Source organism: Python bivittatus, unplaced genomic scaffold (assembly GCF_059951505.1).
Source record: "Python bivittatus isolate LINGU-HERP-01145 unplaced genomic scaffold, Pbiv_v1 ctg000580_np1212, whole genome shotgun sequence".
Taxonomy (NCBI): Eukaryota; Metazoa; Chordata; class Lepidosauria; order Squamata; family Pythonidae; genus Python; species Python bivittatus.
Window position 1 is genome coordinate 19,640,145 of NW_028277087.1, and position 18,878 is coordinate 19,659,022.

The 18,878-nt window shown below is 36.4% G+C and overlaps 1 protein-coding gene across 1 annotated transcript in view; it reads right to left on the reverse strand.

Moving 5' to 3' along the window:
* CCDC175 (coiled-coil domain containing 175) overlaps positions 1–18,878 on the reverse strand; it is a 40,534-nt gene that overhangs the window by 8,384 nt on the left and 13,272 nt on the right. The window contains exons 7-14 of the mRNA XM_015889795.3: positions 16,558–16,639; positions 13,386–13,522; positions 11,888–11,998; positions 9,653–9,724; positions 8,264–8,399; positions 6,845–6,976; positions 5,124–5,262; positions 3,606–3,685 (exon numbers count right to left, since the gene is read on the reverse strand). Of these exons, the coding sequence (XP_015745281.2) occupies positions 3,606–3,685; positions 5,124–5,262; positions 6,845–6,976; positions 8,264–8,399; positions 9,653–9,724; positions 11,888–11,998; positions 13,386–13,522; positions 16,558–16,639 (889 nt within the window). The remainder of the gene's footprint in view (positions 1–3,605; positions 3,686–5,123; positions 5,263–6,844; positions 6,977–8,263; positions 8,400–9,652; positions 9,725–11,887; positions 11,999–13,385; positions 13,523–16,557; positions 16,640–18,878) is intronic.

Consider the following 18,878-nt stretch of genomic DNA (forward strand, 5'->3'; position numbering starts at 1 on the left):
CCCTGAGGGCATGATGGTTACTGTTGCTGTCCTTGGGGGATTAGAGTTGGTCTGGCGAGATTCTGTCTACTAGGTGCAAGCTAATAAAGAAGCTGAGCTGATTTCTGGACTGTCTCCTGTGATTCTTGGGCTGAACCTGACACCTTTTTGAGGGAAGATATGCATAAAAAATTGCGTAAGTCCTCCAGCAGATTTAACTTAAAGAAACCACACCATGCACAAAGAACCTAAAAGAGAGAACAGGCCCATGTAATTTGCATCATTATTCCGCCTACTGTGGCTCCTTGTCTTTCAAAATATGTAGGTGGAGCCGACTTCTGAGTGAGGGAATGGCAAGCTAAGACATCTCTGAAGGAGCAGAGACAACACTGTGGACAAGACCAACGGACCAGCGACGAGTCTGGTCCAATGGAGCCTCTGTGGATAAGGAGAGGACGAGAGATTGCCCACATGCTCCAGACAGTTGCTCCTCACAAGGAAACCCCAGGACAGCCGTCGACTCATGGGTTTGAGTGCCGGGAGACAAGAAAAGCCATCAAGCTCTCAACGACAGAGGAGCCTATATGGACACTGGGTTTGTCAAGCCTCATTTTCTAAACACTTTTGGAATATAACTATTTTAAAGTTAAAAAAGGTCTTCCAAGCAACAAGTGTAAAAAACTACCTGGTGAGTGATCCTTCATTCCAGAAAGAAGGGAAACATTAATTAACAATTTAAAGATTTAAACGTACATAGTAAACAGCAAAAAGCTATATAAGAATTTAATCCAAGAAAGTTTGAAACAAACTAAAGGACCAGACAAATTTGAAATATTTCAATATTTGAAATATTATGACTTTTGCTATAAGACTTTTGAAATAATTAAGAAGAAAATGATATCTTTGTGGGAACAGAAATTGTTTAGTCTTTCAGGAAAAACAAAGAAGCAAAACAATTTGAGGCAGATTATGTCATACAGAAATGAGACACTAGAGGGGACTAAAGACCCCAGGCAGAGGGAAAAAAAGAAAGAAAAGTCTGCTTTTTACTTTTGAATTGGATGATCAGCAGTGACTTGTAAAAATGACAGATAAGATACTACATTGGAGACAATTCAAGGGATTTTTGAAGAAATGGGAAAGAAACTTGCAGTTAAAATGAAAACAATATCTGCCTATGCAAATGTGTTATTCAAAAAAGATTTTAAAGAAGAAAAGAAAGATGTGAGGGAGAATAATTTGGAAGAATTTACAGGCTGACAGGATGAAGAGGTAAAACTAATCTTAACCTATGCAGAAATATCAGAAAATAAAACAGAAGTCGTGAACTATAAGACAGAGATGAAAACTAAAGTGGAAATACAAATGATAACCCAAGAGATGAAAAATGACCTGGGAAATGGCTTGTAAATTATTGGATTTACAAAAGAGGGTTATTAAAGCCGGGAAGAAACTCCTGAGATGGGAGAAAGAAAATGGATGGAGATTTTGCTTTTGGATGAAGCAAAGATTAAGACTGTTAGAAGCAAAATAAAGGAATATGGAGTTAACCTGTTTGATCAGGGTTAAAATAAGAAATACGTTTATAAAGTTCTGGGTACCCTTTATGGACTTTTTGCTGAGCCTGGACAAAAACGTTTAATGATTTTTGGATTTGTGGTTGGATAAGTGTTGGATATGGGAAGAAGTGATTTATGTAATATACAGTGGGGCAAAAAAGTATTTAGTCAGCTACCAATTGTGCATGTTCTCCCACTTAAAAAGATGAGAGAGGCCTGTAATTTTCATCATGGGTATACCTCAACTATGAGAGACAAAATGAGGAAAACAATCCAGAAAATCACATTGTCTGATTTTTAAAGAATTTATTTGCAGATCATGGTGGAAAATAAGTATTTGGTCACCTACAAACAAGCAAGATGTCTGGCTCTCACAGACCTGTAACTACTTCTTTAAGAGGCTCCTATGTCCTCCACTCGTTATCTGTAGTAATGGCACCTGTTTGACCTTGTTATCAGTATAAAAGACACCTGTCCACAACCTCAAAGAGTCACACTCCAAACTCCACTATGGCCAAGACCAAAGAGCTGTAGAAGGACACCAGAAACAAAATTGTAGACCTGCACCGGGCTGGGAAGACTGAATCTGCAATAGGCAAGCAGCTTGGTGTGAAGAAATCAACTGTGGGAGCAATAATTAGAAAATGGAAGACATACAAGACCACTGATAATCTCCCTCGATCTGGGACTCCATGCAAGATCTCACCCCGTGGGGTCAAAATGATCACAAGAACGGTGAGCAAAAATCCCAGAACCACACGGGGGGACCTAGTGAATGACCTGCAGAGAGCTGGGACCAAAGTAACAAAGGCTACCATCAGTAACACACTACGCCGCCAGGGACTCAAATCCTGCATGCCAGATGTGTCCCCCTGCTTAAGCCAGTACATGTCCGGGCCCATCTGAAGTTTGCTAGAGAGTATCTGGATGATCCAGAAGAGGATTGGGAGAATGTCATATGGCCAGATGAAACCAAAGTAGAACGTTTTGGTCTAAACTCAACTTGTGGTGTTTGGAGGAGAGAGAATGCTGAGTTGCATCCAAAGAACACCATACCTACTGTGAAGCATGGGGGTGGAAACATCATGCTTTGGGGCTGTTTTTCTGCAAAGGGACCAGGACGACTGATCCGTGTAAAGGAAAGAATGAATGGGGCTATGTATCGTGAGATTTTGAGTGAACACCTCCTTCCATCAGCAAGGGCATTGAAGATGAAACGTGGCTGGGTCTTTCAGCATGACAATGATCCCAAGCACACTGCCCGGGCAACGAAGGAGTGGCTTCGTAAGAAGCATTTCAAGGTCCTGGAGTGGCCTAGCCAGTCTCCAGATCTCAACCCCATGGAAAACCTTTGGAAGGAGTTGAAAGTCCATGTTGCCCAGCAACAGCCCTAAAACATCATTGCTCTAGAGGAGATCTGCATGGAGGAATGGGCCAAAATACCAGCAACAGTGTGTGAAAACCTTGTGAAGACTTACAGAAAACGTTTGACCTCTGTCATTACCAACAAAGGATATATAACAAAGTATTGAGATGAACTTTTGATATTGACCAAATACTTATTTTCCACCATGATTTGCAAATAAATTCTTTAAAAATCAGACAATGTGATTTTCTGGATTTTTTTCCCCATTTTGTCTCTCATAGTTGAGGTATACCTATGATGAAAATTACAGGCCTCTCTCATCTTTTTAAGTGGGAGAACTTGCACAATTGGTGGCTGACTAAATACTTTTTTGCCCCACTGTAATATCAAAGGGGGTAGAGAAATATTAAGTTTGTACTTGTACAGAAGATTGGATGTCACTTGTTTAAATAGTCTTTTAAACAGTTATAAAATAACTATTTTAGTCATTTTCTCTCTCTTTTCTCTTTTTTCTTTCTCCATTTTCATTTTTCTTTCTTTTTGATTTCAAGTTGTATTATCATTTACTACTGTCAAAATCTTTAGGAAAAATATTTTAAAAACAGAAAAAAAGGTGTAAGTGGAGCTCTCAGCCACCAAAAGACTGCTCACACACAAACAGAAAGTGACATACTGTAAGAATATTATGCCTATCTGCTTACCTTTTGCCTTTCAAGTCTCTTAATTTCCTTTAATGAATGCTCTATGCCCATTTTAAGTGTGCATTCTTCTTCTCGTAATTCTGTAAACAAAGAGAGGAGAAAAAGTTAAATTAATATAAGCTACAGTAGCACAACTTATTAGAAGGGCCAGGAAATGACCCACAAGACCAGCAGGAAATTATTTAAGATACCTATGAGCTACTTACTAGTGAAAATTATTGGGCAGTCTACTAAACAAGAAAACACCATGCCCACACCATCTAACCTAAATATAGACCCTGCTGTAAAATGTAAAATAAATATAGTAAAACATGGCAATACAGCCACTCCTCATTTAGTGGCTACCTCATTTAGCACTATCACAAATTTCACAAACTCTAAATGTGTTATAAGATCTATTAAAAGGGAAGGTGGAAAGATTTTCATTTGGCACCAAATAAAAAGAAATAGGCATTAGACACAACCAAAGTCTTCTCTCTGGAAGCTACCCAACTTGTTTTAGAAGGGGGCACCCAGAAAACACATGTCTTTAGTGTTTGGGTACATATTTATTTGTTGACTTGTATGACATCTCAATCACAAAATATCTCCAAAAACACACAGCAATCTTCCACAGAATATATGATGAACATCGGGGGGGATAACAACACAAACACATTCCATACTTGACAACTATCAGGGAACAAGCCACTTCCTCCTCTCCCAGGGCCTGAGGAAACAGCTTTACCAAAGTTCAGTAAGGTTGGAGCCATATGTCAGGGGTGACAGTTCTACAGGGCTGGCACACATACTGAGAAGGCAAGTCTCCTAGGTCCTGCAAGATGACGACGTTTTAAAGTTGGGACCTGGACCACAACAACCATATCTTATCAGTCAGGCAGAAACCACAGGAGAAAGACAGTCCCATAATGTAATGGGCAGAAACAATAACCTTGAGGAACAGGAGAAAGAGCCGCAACCAATACCACAGTCAGATAGAAGAAATCTTGAGTCTGGGACAGAAATGTAATTTGAGAAAATATTTGGGACATGACCCTCCCTAGTTCTCACAAAGAAAAAGAGAGGGAGTAGGGAAGTGCATTCAGACTTGCAAGATTGATGTCAACCCTCCAAGATAGACCAAACTTGGAAACCAAAGTCATGCAAGCTAATACTACTTTTATTATTAGGTTATAGTAACAGAATCTTGCAGAAGTGGTTGGTCACTTCCTGGGAAGCCCTGACCAGCCAGGACTGACATGGATCTATATGTGACTTTTCTTCCTGATGGAGTCTAGATTGCGCTACAAAGAAAATAAAATATTCAGTAAAAGTAATATGCCATAAAAAATAAAATTAAGAAAATTACAACTCTTAAAACAAACTTGTCCACTATGCAAAATCTTAGGCTTATCGTCAAGAGATGGCAATGTATGGATCGTGGGACAGGCATAACATGAACTCCATCACTCAAATAAATAAGATCAAGAGTTGGTGAGTTACATAGGTAAGAGATGCTGCAATCCATGGATAATATACCATTATATATTTCCTTTTTTTTTGCATAGTTGGTGCTTATTTCTGCTAATTCTTTTCGTAGTTCTTCTGAGAGGGGAATATTTTCTTGTAGTTTTTCTTCCAATTCTTCTATAGAGTTTGTTTTAGAATTGTATTCTTCCTTTTAGGAGGGAAAACAGACATGGACAATTTATACATAAAGTGGTAATGGGCTTCCTAATATTCTAATGCAGTAGCACAACTGATTAATATTATCTATCTATCTATCTGTCTGTCTGTCTGTCTGTCTGTCTGTCTGTCTGTCTATCTATCTATCATCTGACTGACTGATTGATTTAGAAGCCACTTAGCAACAGATTGAGTTTGGGTGGCTTACGCTTAAAGTAGGAAAACAATAAAAAGAACCTAAGCATCTGGACAACAACACAATAACCAACTACCCAAGGCTCCACACACACCCTACCCCAAGGCCTGGGAGAACAACCAAGTTTTTGAAGACTTGTGGAACATCATTAGGGTGGGATAAACAGATTGCTGAAGATATCGTTTCTGAGGGTGGCACTCCAACAGAGAAGGCATGCCTCCTTACAATAGATGGCATTGTTTGATCAAGGGAACACAACGCATGCCAATTCTGTTGCTGCCCAACTCCCAGCAACTCTGGGCAGTTTACAAATTATTTAAAACATGAAAACAAGACAATAAAAACAATTTTGATCTTACTGGACAGGAAGAGACCATAGGAAATAGGCAGTCCTTCAGATAACCTGGACTTATGGTATAGCTCATAACCAGCACTTTGAATTGCACCGGGAAGCCTACTGGCAACCAGTGCAGCTTGCAGACCAGTAGTATCACATGGGCATACTGAGGTATGCCCAGCACTGCCTTGCCACTGTATTCTGGGCCATTGCAAGTTCTGAGTCATCTTCAAGGGAAGCCCCACGCAGAGTGTAATGCAATCATCCAACTGTGAGATGAATTCCAGCTTGCAGAACAGTGCTAGATTCAGAATCTTGGGACTCTCAACAATGATTTCAAGCAGAGATGTACCCATTACCTAGATTACATAGCTGTATCTTCTTCCAGAAGATGTCCTAGATACAACTCCAACAAGCCACCTCTTCTATCTAGAAGCCCTGTAGCTTCCCCACCCTATAAAAATCTCTTACATGACCAGTCAAATTCCTCCTGCTATCTTAACGGCAATACGACTTTGTCATTGACCCCACTGTCTCTCCATTCCATTCCTTCTTGCCTGCAAATCTGAGAGTCATTATGCTTGACAGATGTGCTGGTAATTGGAATAGAGAACAAGAATTTGTTTCTGACTTTACTTCTACCTAACTCTGGTAGCTCTATCTTTTTTCCCCAGTTCTCTCTCCAGTCATTCTGCATTTAGTGTCAGCTAGGTATCCAAGGAATGCATGGCTTCATTGTTACCTTAAAACTTTCTATCCAAAGGAAGCCTCATATCAACATGCTTCAGGGAACTGAAGGCTCTTCTTATCCTAGCAGCCCATAGCAAACAACTTAAGCAACTCCAGTAGCTTGGAACCAATGCAAACACCTGATTTACAAGCACACTCTCCCACTTCCCATCACCCACTTCATCAATCTGATTTTTTTTTAACTGCTTCTATTTCCTTTTGATTCTAAACAGGCTGGCTAAATCTCCAAATTTATTTTCATAACATAATAAAAGACAGTTACAACAATGTATTAAAATGCAAATGTCTTGCCTCAAGTTCTTCAAGTTCTTCTGTTAAGTCAGCATCATGTTTCTTATAGTGGGCTTCTTTTTTAAGCAGCTTGGCAATGAGGTGTTTCACTTTCTCACTAGCCTTCTTTATTTGTTTACTGAAATATTCATTCTATTTGTAGAAAATATGAGAAAGCAGCAACATAATACTGTTCTACTAATATAGAAGTGTACATGAATGTGCAGATGTTGAGATTTCAGTTCAGTTTGGCATTTATAGAATCAATCAATATTTAATAAGAAGGATTTTTCTGCTTTGAGTTCTGTTCTGTGTTGCTGTATTCAGTTCAATGATCAAATGTTGAGAGAGAATATGCTCTGGCTTGAATGTACCAACTGAAGTGTTAGACATATTATCTTAAAAGCAAATTCACATAATCAAAATTCTGACTTTTTCATACTATAGGAAGCTGCCCCAGAAAACAAAATTGAAGTGGTAACAATTGTAAAATGATCATACGAAAAGTCAACAAACAACTATGTCCAAAGCTACATTGCTAATAAGGGATGACAAATTCTGAGGTGAAGGCTGGGGAGAAGTCTATGCCCCATCAACTATACACCCTTTTTGAAAGGGCTGATCTGTGTTAAATACCTTTTTGTGCCATCATGGCATTCAGTTTTTGTTCTGGCATATTCAGGATTCTGACACATAATTTGAAATGAAGAAATTTAGATGACAACCCATTTTCTTCTGGCTTCAGAAGGGAAATAGATCCCACTTCTCATATGGCTATTCATGGGAAAGTAGGACTCTTCACTGACTCATCTGAAAGATAATTTTGTTTCTTTGTTCCCTAAACAATTTCCATTCAAGTTAGTTTTGTTATTTTATGTGAGAAATCAAACACCCCAAATGCTGAGGACTAGCATTACTGAAAAAGTGCCTAGGGGGATATATCTATAATCTTGTTTACCTCTCTCTTTACTCTGACAGTAGAAAGGTCATTTGTTTTTTAATATCAGTATCTGTTTTTCTTTGTTCATTGGCATACATTAAGCCCTTTGACTACACCACTCTCCACTGGATCCAGAATCAATTCTGACCCTTTCCTGAAATCCCTTCCTATGTGTTACACCTACTAGTGTGATAGTAACCTTTCATCCACAGAGATTTTCCAACCTCCTTACGCACAAGGTCCTCTCCACAGACCGAGGAGGTTGCTGGGGGCTTCCATCAGATCCTAATGCCTTTCAGTGAGCAACACTGAGCTGACGCAGGATATAAGACTCCATTCTGAATATGAATTCTTTAGCAGTATTTGAAATAGTGGCAATGACACTTACCATGTCCATGAATTCATGTGTGTATATAGGATATGGGTCCAAAATGTGCCACATCTGTAGAAAATCTATGTTACAATGGGATTTGGTGTTAGTACCCTAATAGGTATTATACCTCCTGTCTTAACTTGTTAAATAAGTTTTTTGCAGCTTCAATCTTTTGCTTTGACTCGCTCAGAAATTCTTCATGGGCTCCCAGAAAAGTCTGATACACGGTTGTAATTTTGCCAAGTTGGATCTGAAACTGTTCTCTAGTAGTAAAGGAGAAAATGCATCACTGAGTTTGTGTTAATAATTCACAATCACTGAATATGTACAGTAAATGAAAAGAGACAGTGACATCATGGTAACAATAGGCTGATAATGGGCATACCTTTTCCATTATTCCTTCTGCAGTTGAAGGAAGGAGTATCTTAGAAATGCTATCAGAATGGTACATACAGTCCACCTTCCCTTAAGCTCTCAAAGCAGAGAGATTCAGATGTTATATTATGCCATGCCCCCATGTATGGGGTTTTACATCATTTGGGAGGGGGGATTTCTCTATTTTTAGAGTATATATCCTGTGTAGTGTTTTCATTGTACAAACTATGTGGCGTTACACTGTATAAAAATAATTATATGTTCATAATTAAATCTACACTTTCACTTCCATTCATCAACTCTATTCCACAAGATCAGACCACCTTCATTCAGTTCTATACATCCTACCCCTTTCTCTTAGTTTTACAAACAAACAACTTTATTTCTATTTTATTTCATTCTTTTTACACTATACTCCACTAACACCCCAAGTCACAATTTTCCATATGCCATGGTTGTCAACAGATAGGTCCATGATATTGGTCTCCACCACATATTATGGCTTCAGTCAATCAAGACTTTTACATAATGCATTTATGGAGGCTATATCACCAGCCTTCGTCATACCATGTCACATACAGCATTCCCTGATGATGACACATTTTGCCCATACAGTATACCATCAAAGCACAGTTTCACCGCAGGCAGGCTCATGCTGCTGTAGGCAAGCTAGGATCTCTAGTTCAGGGACTACCTTGCAAGCCAATATCCTTTTGCCCACATCCTGCCAACTGGGATGTATAGGCTTTGTACTGACATGCTCAGGACACCAGAATGCACTCTATTTAAATATAGCGGATACATTTGTGTCTTGGGTAAACTGGGCTTCTCATGATATTAGTGTTTTGGAAGAACTCAGTTTGAAGAAGCATTTTAAAAATATTTGCACAATTAAAAACAAAGCAGGCTTAATTTACTTCATGTTCTCCTTGGCAGCTAAGTGATGCTGCTGATTGTTAGCTGTCCAGAGCTTTCAGGAATGGACAGCATACAAATAAAGTAAGTAAATAAATAAATAAATAGCATTTATTTGGCGATATTTGGGGTATTGCAAATGTATGCTTTTTTTTCAGCACAACTAGCAACTGACACCAATTTAGCTTGTCACTTCATAACAAATTATTTTCACAGAATATTATACCTTTTATCACTTTCTTTCTTTAACGATACCTCTAAAATTGCCATCTCTCTTGCATAGTTATCATGTGTACAGCTGAAACAAAAAGTATAATTTTTTTCAGTTTTACTTAAACACAGTGTGATCAACGAAACATTGAAAATTAAAAAACAGAATTAATAAATGAATAAACAGAAATCAAACTAAGCCAAACCTCCCAAAAAACTGCATTAATTAGGAACATATATAAACAGATATATACATTTAAGAAGCGATATGCATATCCATCACACTATTCCCTTTTGAGGTAAGTGACCTTATGCAAAAACCTGAACTTTAACACAAAATTTTAAATATCCATAATCAATATACAGTACTACTGAAAAGTTCCTTTTATATAGATGATCTAAAATGCTTTGTTGGTATAGTGGAGATGTGAATTTTTAAAAAATCCTTAAAGGATTCCCCAAGACTATGGTGCTATGCTAATATTTCAGCCACTGCTATTCCTCACAATTTTAATTATGATTATCCAAAGAAAAATGTGCTTTAATTTTTCAGGGTTTTGTTCTAATAAATCTGGCAGCTAACAGAAAAAGACTGAATTATTTTTTTTGTTTTGCACTATATTTATATGTTTATATTTTACATAAAATATGTAAACATATTTTATATGTTTAAATGGCCAATAAAGCTACTTTAATTATTAAAGACAGTTGTATATTTTTTCTAATTTCTTCAAAAACCTTCAAGCAAAATGAATAACTAAATGGGTGCTACCATCAGAAATCATAATACCTACTAATCTATTCAGTATTTAGAATAATTCTTCTGGAGCAGAGGAACAACCATTTGTGGAACCCAACTTCTGAAGGGGTTTGTAACATGAAAAAAGAAAGTTGTTTTTTTTTTTAATTTGAGAACTGGGGATGAAGTTAAGGAGAATGTGTGTGTGTGTGTGTGTGTGTGTGTCTATGAAAAAGGAAGATAAACTATGTGAGAGCTGATCTAATGTTCATATCAATCTCCCTAACATTAACAAACAAAGTTAGATTCTCACAAAGTCTTGTTGTCAGGTTTATGGCAAAGAAAAAGGGTTTAGATTATAAAACGTTGGGAACTGAACATGTGTGTACTTTAACCCCTCTTTTATCAATGAGTGTGTTAAGAAGGTCCTCCTTGATCCTGAGAGACTGTGGGAAGGAGCCAGGGAAGAAACTCAGTTTATGTGAGAAGAGTAACCCACCCAGAGGTGAGGGCTATGAGAAGGAAGGGTTTCAAAAATATTCCAACTAAACTGGCTCACTGTAAGTTTGGGAATTTACAATTTTTAAAATTATGTTTTTAATCCCTGACTAGTATTAGATGCCTTTCTGAAGTCTGTGTGGTTCTTCTGTCTTTGGTTTGCCAGTTACAGGGCTTAACAGATACTTTTGATCTTCTTTCTACCTCTTAAATACATGAAAACAGAAAACTGGACTTAAGGTGCTCTTTTCATCAAACAAAGACATAGAGTTAACCCTTCACTTCCTGAGGAGGCAGGGCCAATGGAATAATGTTTAAGTCCTGGGTGCCACAAAGAAAGGTGTTGAAGAGCTGCTTGAGACATACAGGCAGTGGGTTGCTCACCTCCTAATTTAGAATAATATAACATAACATTTTAATACATAGGAAGAGCTGTCTGCCTAACTTGTCAGCTGTCTGACTAAAATCTTTCATGGTAAATGCAACTCTCCATTAACAGGTAGCAATGAAATGTCTGAGATAGGATCCTTAGATAGATGGATGGAGTAGATAGATTCACTCTCCCTTACCAAAAATAGATATCTCATTTTACCCCTTCCTGCAGCAATATATAATGATGTAATATGCATGATGTAATATAGTGTTGTTTTAAATTTTTCAGCCTTACAACCAACCAGCAAATTAGAAGAATATTTTAAATAATGAAAAATCAAATGGCTATTTCCTGATTTCAAATGTAACAAGAATTTATAATTTATCTGGAGCACATGGAAGATTGAGAGAGCCAATCTTGTAAACCCAAGATTTATTTCAGCTCATTTCCACAACACCAAACTATGGTTTAAACTTTTGCCTGAACTTTTATCAAGTCTTATAAGAACTTGGTTTGCAAATCTTTTCTGTTAGTTCTATCAATCCTCTCCTTGTTACATTTCTGATTCTCACAAACTTAACTAGAAAGAGAAAATCACTCATCAGCAAGTTATTTTATACATATAAAATGAAATTACCTACTTGTATATATCCTGCATTTGGTCCAGCTCATCCTGTACATTTTTTGTCTCTGTTACACGTTTTGACATATAGTCAAGCTTTTCTGTGAGCATATTGGATAACTTTTCAAATCTATTTGGAAGAGGAGGACTTAATTAAATATTTGAACACAAATTCTTTACATCTTTACCATGTTATTAAACAAATGGCTAGCCAACCATTGATGGGTTGTATTTTTTATGTTAATTTTTATGTTGATTATGATGATATATTTTTCTGGGGTGGCTTTCCAATATACACATAAAAACTAAGATTAAGAAAAGAACTAAGAAATCAATCCAGTATAAATCTTTAAAACCTGGGAGACAGAACAGAGGCTAATTTGTTTATACGATCAGGAAGAGGTAAAAGCCAGGTTTTTTTCAGATGTTTCAAACTCTTAACTACTGACAAAATGACAAGACTACAAACTACAGAATTTCAAAAACATGACTTCCTATTATATCTAGAATATTATTCAGATACCCTAACATAGATTTCAATGAAGGACTCCTTTGCCCAATTCACATAGGATGTTTTCAAGTACACATTATACCCTGGAGGAGGGACTTAGAATAAACCATTTACAGGTAATACCACCAGTTCCTGGTGTAGGCACTTGTTGCTGTGACACAACAAATCTGCCTTCAGGGCCATCCTTAACTAATAGTCAGATCAGCAATATTCAATAATTTGAAAACATTAATTTGGAATAACCAGCAGCACACTGTGAAAAATTTGCTTATGGAAAAGAACACAATTCTTTCTGGGAATCTATTCCATGTTAAATATATTTAAAAGGTAAAGGTAAAAACTGCCCAGACAAGTTTGATTCCTGATGACCACATGAGCATATCCATATAATCTTCTTGACAACTATATGGAAGTAGTTTACTATTGGCTTCCTTTGGCATCCCAATCTAGCCTCAGACTTGGAATTTCTTGATGGTATCCCATGAATTACTAACCAGGTTTGACTCCCCTTAGCTTTTTGGGATCAGCCAAGATGAGCAAGATGCTGCCACCTGTTGTATGCTAACTATACTTAGGATATACACTTCCTAACAAAATGCACAGCTCTTGGCAAAGAATAAGATGGCAGATGTTTGCCCTAAAGGAATTTACAGTCTAACGTCTACCATACCCCCAAACTAGAGTAAAAATAGAGGTAAGCAGGGATGTTTGCTTAGGTTGAATTACTGACTCACCCAACATAAGGCATAGAATCAAAATGGGTACTCCTGGATAGTTTGAACAAAATGCTTTTCCTTGAACAAGACAGGCATATAAATTATGGTAAAATGTTTTTTGACATCCTCAGACATACAGGTTTTAAATAAAAAATATCTCCTTGTACTGTGGTGAGATTTATCCTACTTCAATGTGATTCAGACTTGGGTTGTTTACCTCAAAACACTTAATAACTGGTTTATAATTGTAAGCAGCATGAAACCAGAGATATGTTGAAGAATTAACATACTCTGCTATAAGCCTGTCTCTTTCAGCACAAAAATGGTTTTCTTCATTTGTTAACATTTGATATTGCGTATTAAGAAGATCATTTTCATCTTTGAGTTTCTGATAGGCTTCCTGAAGTGCTTGCAGTTTCTGGTCAGCCTACAAAAAATCCCAGAGTGATTAATTTAACCAAAAAGCTTAACGGTTCTAAAAATGTTATGACATTTCTATGACTTCCAAAGGATTATAGAATATGATTAAAGCAGGTCTTACCAACTGAAAGATATCTTAGTCAATAAATCACTTGAGTTTTAGTCAATTAATTCACTTCTGTGCATGAAAAAATTAAACATGAGTAAATTAAATATACTTCTTTGCAATGGTACCTGCATCTGTTGTGACATAAATGATTAAAAGGGAGTAAAGCTCCCTCCTCCTATTTCCCCACAACCACAACCCTGTGAAGTAGGTTGGGCTGAGAGAGAGTGACTGGCATAAAGTAACTCAGCCAGCTTCCATGGCTAAGGGAAGAAGCTCACAGCCTCCAGTTTCTAGTTCAGCTACATCAAACTTGCTTGCTCCAACCATCCATCCATCCATCCATCCATCCATCCATCCATCCATCCATCCATCCATCCATCCATCCAATATATTTATTTGATTGTTCTAAGAAATTTTAACTCAATATCACAGCCACACTTCACAAATATGGGTAAATATCAGAATTCACATGAAGTTCATTCTGTAATGGGGAAAATATTTTAGAAATATTTTATTTTAGAAATAGACATTTAAATTTAGGAATTGTTTTGGAAAAAATATTTTTCATGGCTTTCAACTAAAAAAGTGTTCATTTTTTATTAGAGATTTTACAGAAAGAGTACAAACAGATAAAAGGCAAGTAAAACAGAATGGTAAAATACGAATCGTAAAATACAAATAAGTAAATAAGGGATCTAATTAGGAGATTAGTTTCCTAATATAATATTAGTTATTTATTTACATTTATAAGGCTGCCCAATTTCTATGATGATTCTGGGTGGCATACATTTTTATATGTTAGATATACATTACCTATTTTCCTATTTTAACTACTTTGTGCAGTTTTATGCTGAAGACTTCAGTCAAACTTATGACTTATAAAATAGGTTATATTACTTTTAAAAAGTAAAAACAATACTAAGTTTTTAATTAAGAATACACATTAGGAATCATGGTCAACACAGTATAAATCACTGACTGAAATTATAAGCTATAATAAACTGAATCAATACTGAGAATCTATTCTAACTGGAACATCCCACAAAGTTAAAATATAGACTCTTTACATAGAAAAACCCTAATTTCGGATGACGTACAAATCCATGTATTAAGCTATAATCCAGGATGGTTTCCAGTTAGAACTGAATTCTATGTCAGATTTATTTTTAAGTTACGGAGTTATTCTGGACATCAAGGAATACTCCCACAATTTGGTTAGCCATCCTTCTAAGGGCAGAATCAAACAGCCTTTCTAGTAAAAAGCATACCATTTCTTTGTCACAGTTAACATATACCAAGGTAATTCAGTATACTTTGAAGGGATATGTGGTTTAGTAAAATTCAATAAAAATATATCTGGCTGAAATGAGAATTCAACTTTAAAATTTGTTTCATTCTAATAAGTTGAATAATTGGAAGTATGACACTGTCAGCAAATAATTTCAATTTATGTTCTCATATTATTAGTTTAATCCCTGGCATTTTATATGACATATTTTGATTGCCAATGGTAGTAATGCCACTAAAAATAAATATCTCATTATATAGTTGTTAGAGTTTAGAAGTGAGGATATCAGTACATATTTTAAATCATTCTATTAGAAAGCTGCCCAATCCTGTGCTTTACCATTACTCATACCAAAATCACATTTTTTATCTCATCCATGGTCAAAGGAGTACTATTACTGCATTTTTTCTTGTTTCATTTTTAGTTCTTGTTTTATATTTTCTGTTTTATTAAATAAATAAAGCCATAATATTCAGCTTATGGTACCAACTTGTCTTGTTTGGTTTATTTAATGTTGGCTGTATTCTGTGAATGAAAATGGATTAATGCCTTTGAAAGGAGCAAGAAAAATGGCTACTGTACTTTCATGGAAGAAAATTAATTTGATTGTACAGTTAATTTTCTTGGCTGAAAGCAGCCACTTTCTTGCTCCTTCAAAGGGCATTATTGACAGACAACCTCATTACAAAGGTACAAAATTAAATATAACCAATATAGCAAAGCATCTAATGCAGAAGCTTTCAACCATTTTGAGCAAGTAAGCATATTTGGAATTTGAGAGTAAGTTATGGGGACTCTTTCAAAATAGTTGTCATGATGGGTAGCCCGATCACAAAAACAGAATGCAAACTGGGTTGCTCCTTTGTCACTAATCTTCCAGGGTGCTTTCCATTTCTCTGGGGAGGCAGGTAAGCCCACTCCAAAACACAGCACTGGTCTGCTGCTTTAACCATTTTTTTTTTAAATGCATTTGGGGTATATGCAGGTCTAGGTTTGGCATTCTGAATGACAACATTTATGTATTTATTTATTGTAATTAAGTGTAAGAAAATGAAATCAGGTACAACAAGGGGGACTTAAGGTCTGCTTAACTTCACCAAATATTTATTTATTATTCTTAAATTAATTTAGTTCCACTCAGGCAAATGAAATTAGGGCCAATTCATATGTTAGCAGCAAAAGCATGGGTATTATCTCCCCATGGATTTTCCTAAACTCTTTTAGTTCTTTTTGGTTGCAAAAACCATGACAATGATCCAGCTATATGCCTATATTTCTAGAATGAAGTCAGAAGATAATGTTAATAAATATGCATACAATAGTGGGACTGATACTCACATCTGAGTTAGAAGAAAACCCCACTCTTAAGCATAATCCCTAAGCTTCAGCCAGTAACTAGAGCTATGTGCATGTAGCTACATATAAAAGAAGCTCCTATAACGCTCATTTCCTTGAAAAGATGGAGCAGAACTGCCCTGCCCTCTTCCCACCAAATAGCTAATCAGGACAATAATAGGATTTTAAGGAACAGGCATACACAATTTCAACTTCTGGGGACCATGGCCGGTATTCTTTATTTTATTATCCATTATTTCCAAACTCAGTAGCATGACCTATTAAAGGGTAAGTAGTTTTTTCTTTTTACCTCCTCTAGCTGCTGTAGCAAATCTTTTCTTTCTTCATCAAAGTCTGCATCTGTTGAAACTACATTGTCCTGCATATAGCACCTGAAAAATAATGTAGCTGAATAAAAGCACCTTGTCCTATGCAAAGGAAGAAGCTGCCAAACATGGTTATCTTGTGTCATTTCAAAAGCTTTGCACGAGTAGCTTTCTTTTTTTAAAAAAATCAGATTATTACAGTTGTATAAAAATGCCAACTGAGAGAGTAACAGATTCCATATATGTTTATTCACAAGAAATTCCTATGCAGAACTGCTGCCTAAAAACACAGAAGTCACACCTTTTGCTTTTGATGCTGTATATTCCTATAAGAAACAACATAATAATGTTGTTTCTTAATAATATAGATGAGCTATGAAAATAGCTCTCACAAGATGTGATTATGAGAACTTTAAAAAAGATCAGACAAATTCATTGTGGGTGTTCATCAGTGATAGCTAGTTATGATGACAGGATGCTAGTCAAGAACCAAAGGCATCAGCTTCCGAGTAGTTGTTGCTGGGAAACTGTGAGGAAAAGCTATTGCCCACATATCCTATTTGTATGCTTCTCAAAGCATCACTGTACAAATTCATGAAAATGTAGATCTACCAACAGGTTGACTACAAACAAATACTTGGGCTTCTGGGAAAGACAGGGCATAAACACAATCAATATATAAATTAATAAGCCCTCTTACATCTTTTGCAGCCTAGAGTCACACATGGGAACAGGCAACATCTATAATTTAAATAAATTAATATGAGATTCAAGGAAAAACCAAAGGAGATTACATTCACATTAGGTTTGCCATTACCCAGAAGGCTGTTATAAAAAACAAAAAAAATTAACATTTAAGCCATTGAGTCCTACTCCATGCTCAGTGCAGAAATCCAAATTAATTAATTGATTACACACTCTTCTGTGGTGTGATAATCTCTTAAATATTTTAAGTGTCAGCATGTCTCCCGACCAGTCATCTCTTCTCAAAGCTACATATATCTAGTACCTTACATCTTTCTTCATAGAACTCAGGTTTCTAACCTGCTAATCATACTCATGAGTATTCTTTAAACCTGTTCCAATTTCTCTGAATCCTAGAAGTGTGGTACCCAAACTGGATATATAATTTGAAATGGGGTCTGACCAAAGCTGAATGAAAGAGAATGATTACTTCCCATTAGTTGAAAATTATACACAATGCAGCCTAAAATTTGCCTCTCTTGCACCTATATCACACTGCTGGCTAATATTCACTTTGCAGTCAACTATTATTCCAATATCTTTTTCATAAGTACCATTACTTGATTTTTCTTTCCTAAGTAATTATTCCAATATCTTTTTCATAAGTACCATTACTTGATTTTTCTTTCCTAAGTAAGGAACTTTATACTTGTCTATTAAATTTCATTCTGTTATTTTCAGTCCATTTCACCAATTATTAAGTTCAATTTGAATTCTACTTCTGTCTTCTAGGATTGTCTCATTTGCAAATCTGATAAAGATTCTCTCCACCTCTTCATCCAACTCATTAACAAAAATATTGAAGACCAGATGCTCAGGATTGATTCTTGTGGCACCTCAATACCTCTTTCCAATGTGATAAGGAGCCATTGGTAAGCACTCTTTGAGTTCAGTTTTTGAGCCAGCTCTGTTTCCACTTAATAGTGATGCCATCCAATGCATACTTAACTAGCTTAGTAAACAGCATGTCATGAAATATTTGTCAAAAAGATACTGATCTAATCCAGCAAATTCTAACACTATTATGTACAGGTAGTCCTCGTTTAACATCCACTTGTTCAGCAACCATTCAATGTTACAACAGTACTAAATGGGGGGGACTTATGACAGGTCTTTGTTGTTGTAGCCATCACAGTGTCCCCATGGTCAAATGATCACTATTCGGGCACTTGGCAACTGGCTTGTAATTACAACATCGCAGCATCCCATGGTCATGTGATCACCATTTGTGACCTTCACTACCGGCTTTCAACAAGTCAAGTCAATGGGAAAGCTGGCAGGAGGTCACAAATTGCAATCACATGACTGTGGGACACTGCAACCATGCGGGATTCACCTAATGATGGCGACTGGGACTGCCAGATTTGCTGTTGTAAGTCAGTGTGGTCATGTGATGTCGCATCTTATAACTGCATCGCTTAGCTATGGAGTTCCTGGTCTCAATTACTGTGAGGACTACCTGTATGTAAAAAGAAAAACCTAGAAATCAATCCTCTGCACAGGTAGAGTAGTTCTTCTTTCCTCCTATCAAATTAGAAAAGCTCCATATACATTAGTTATT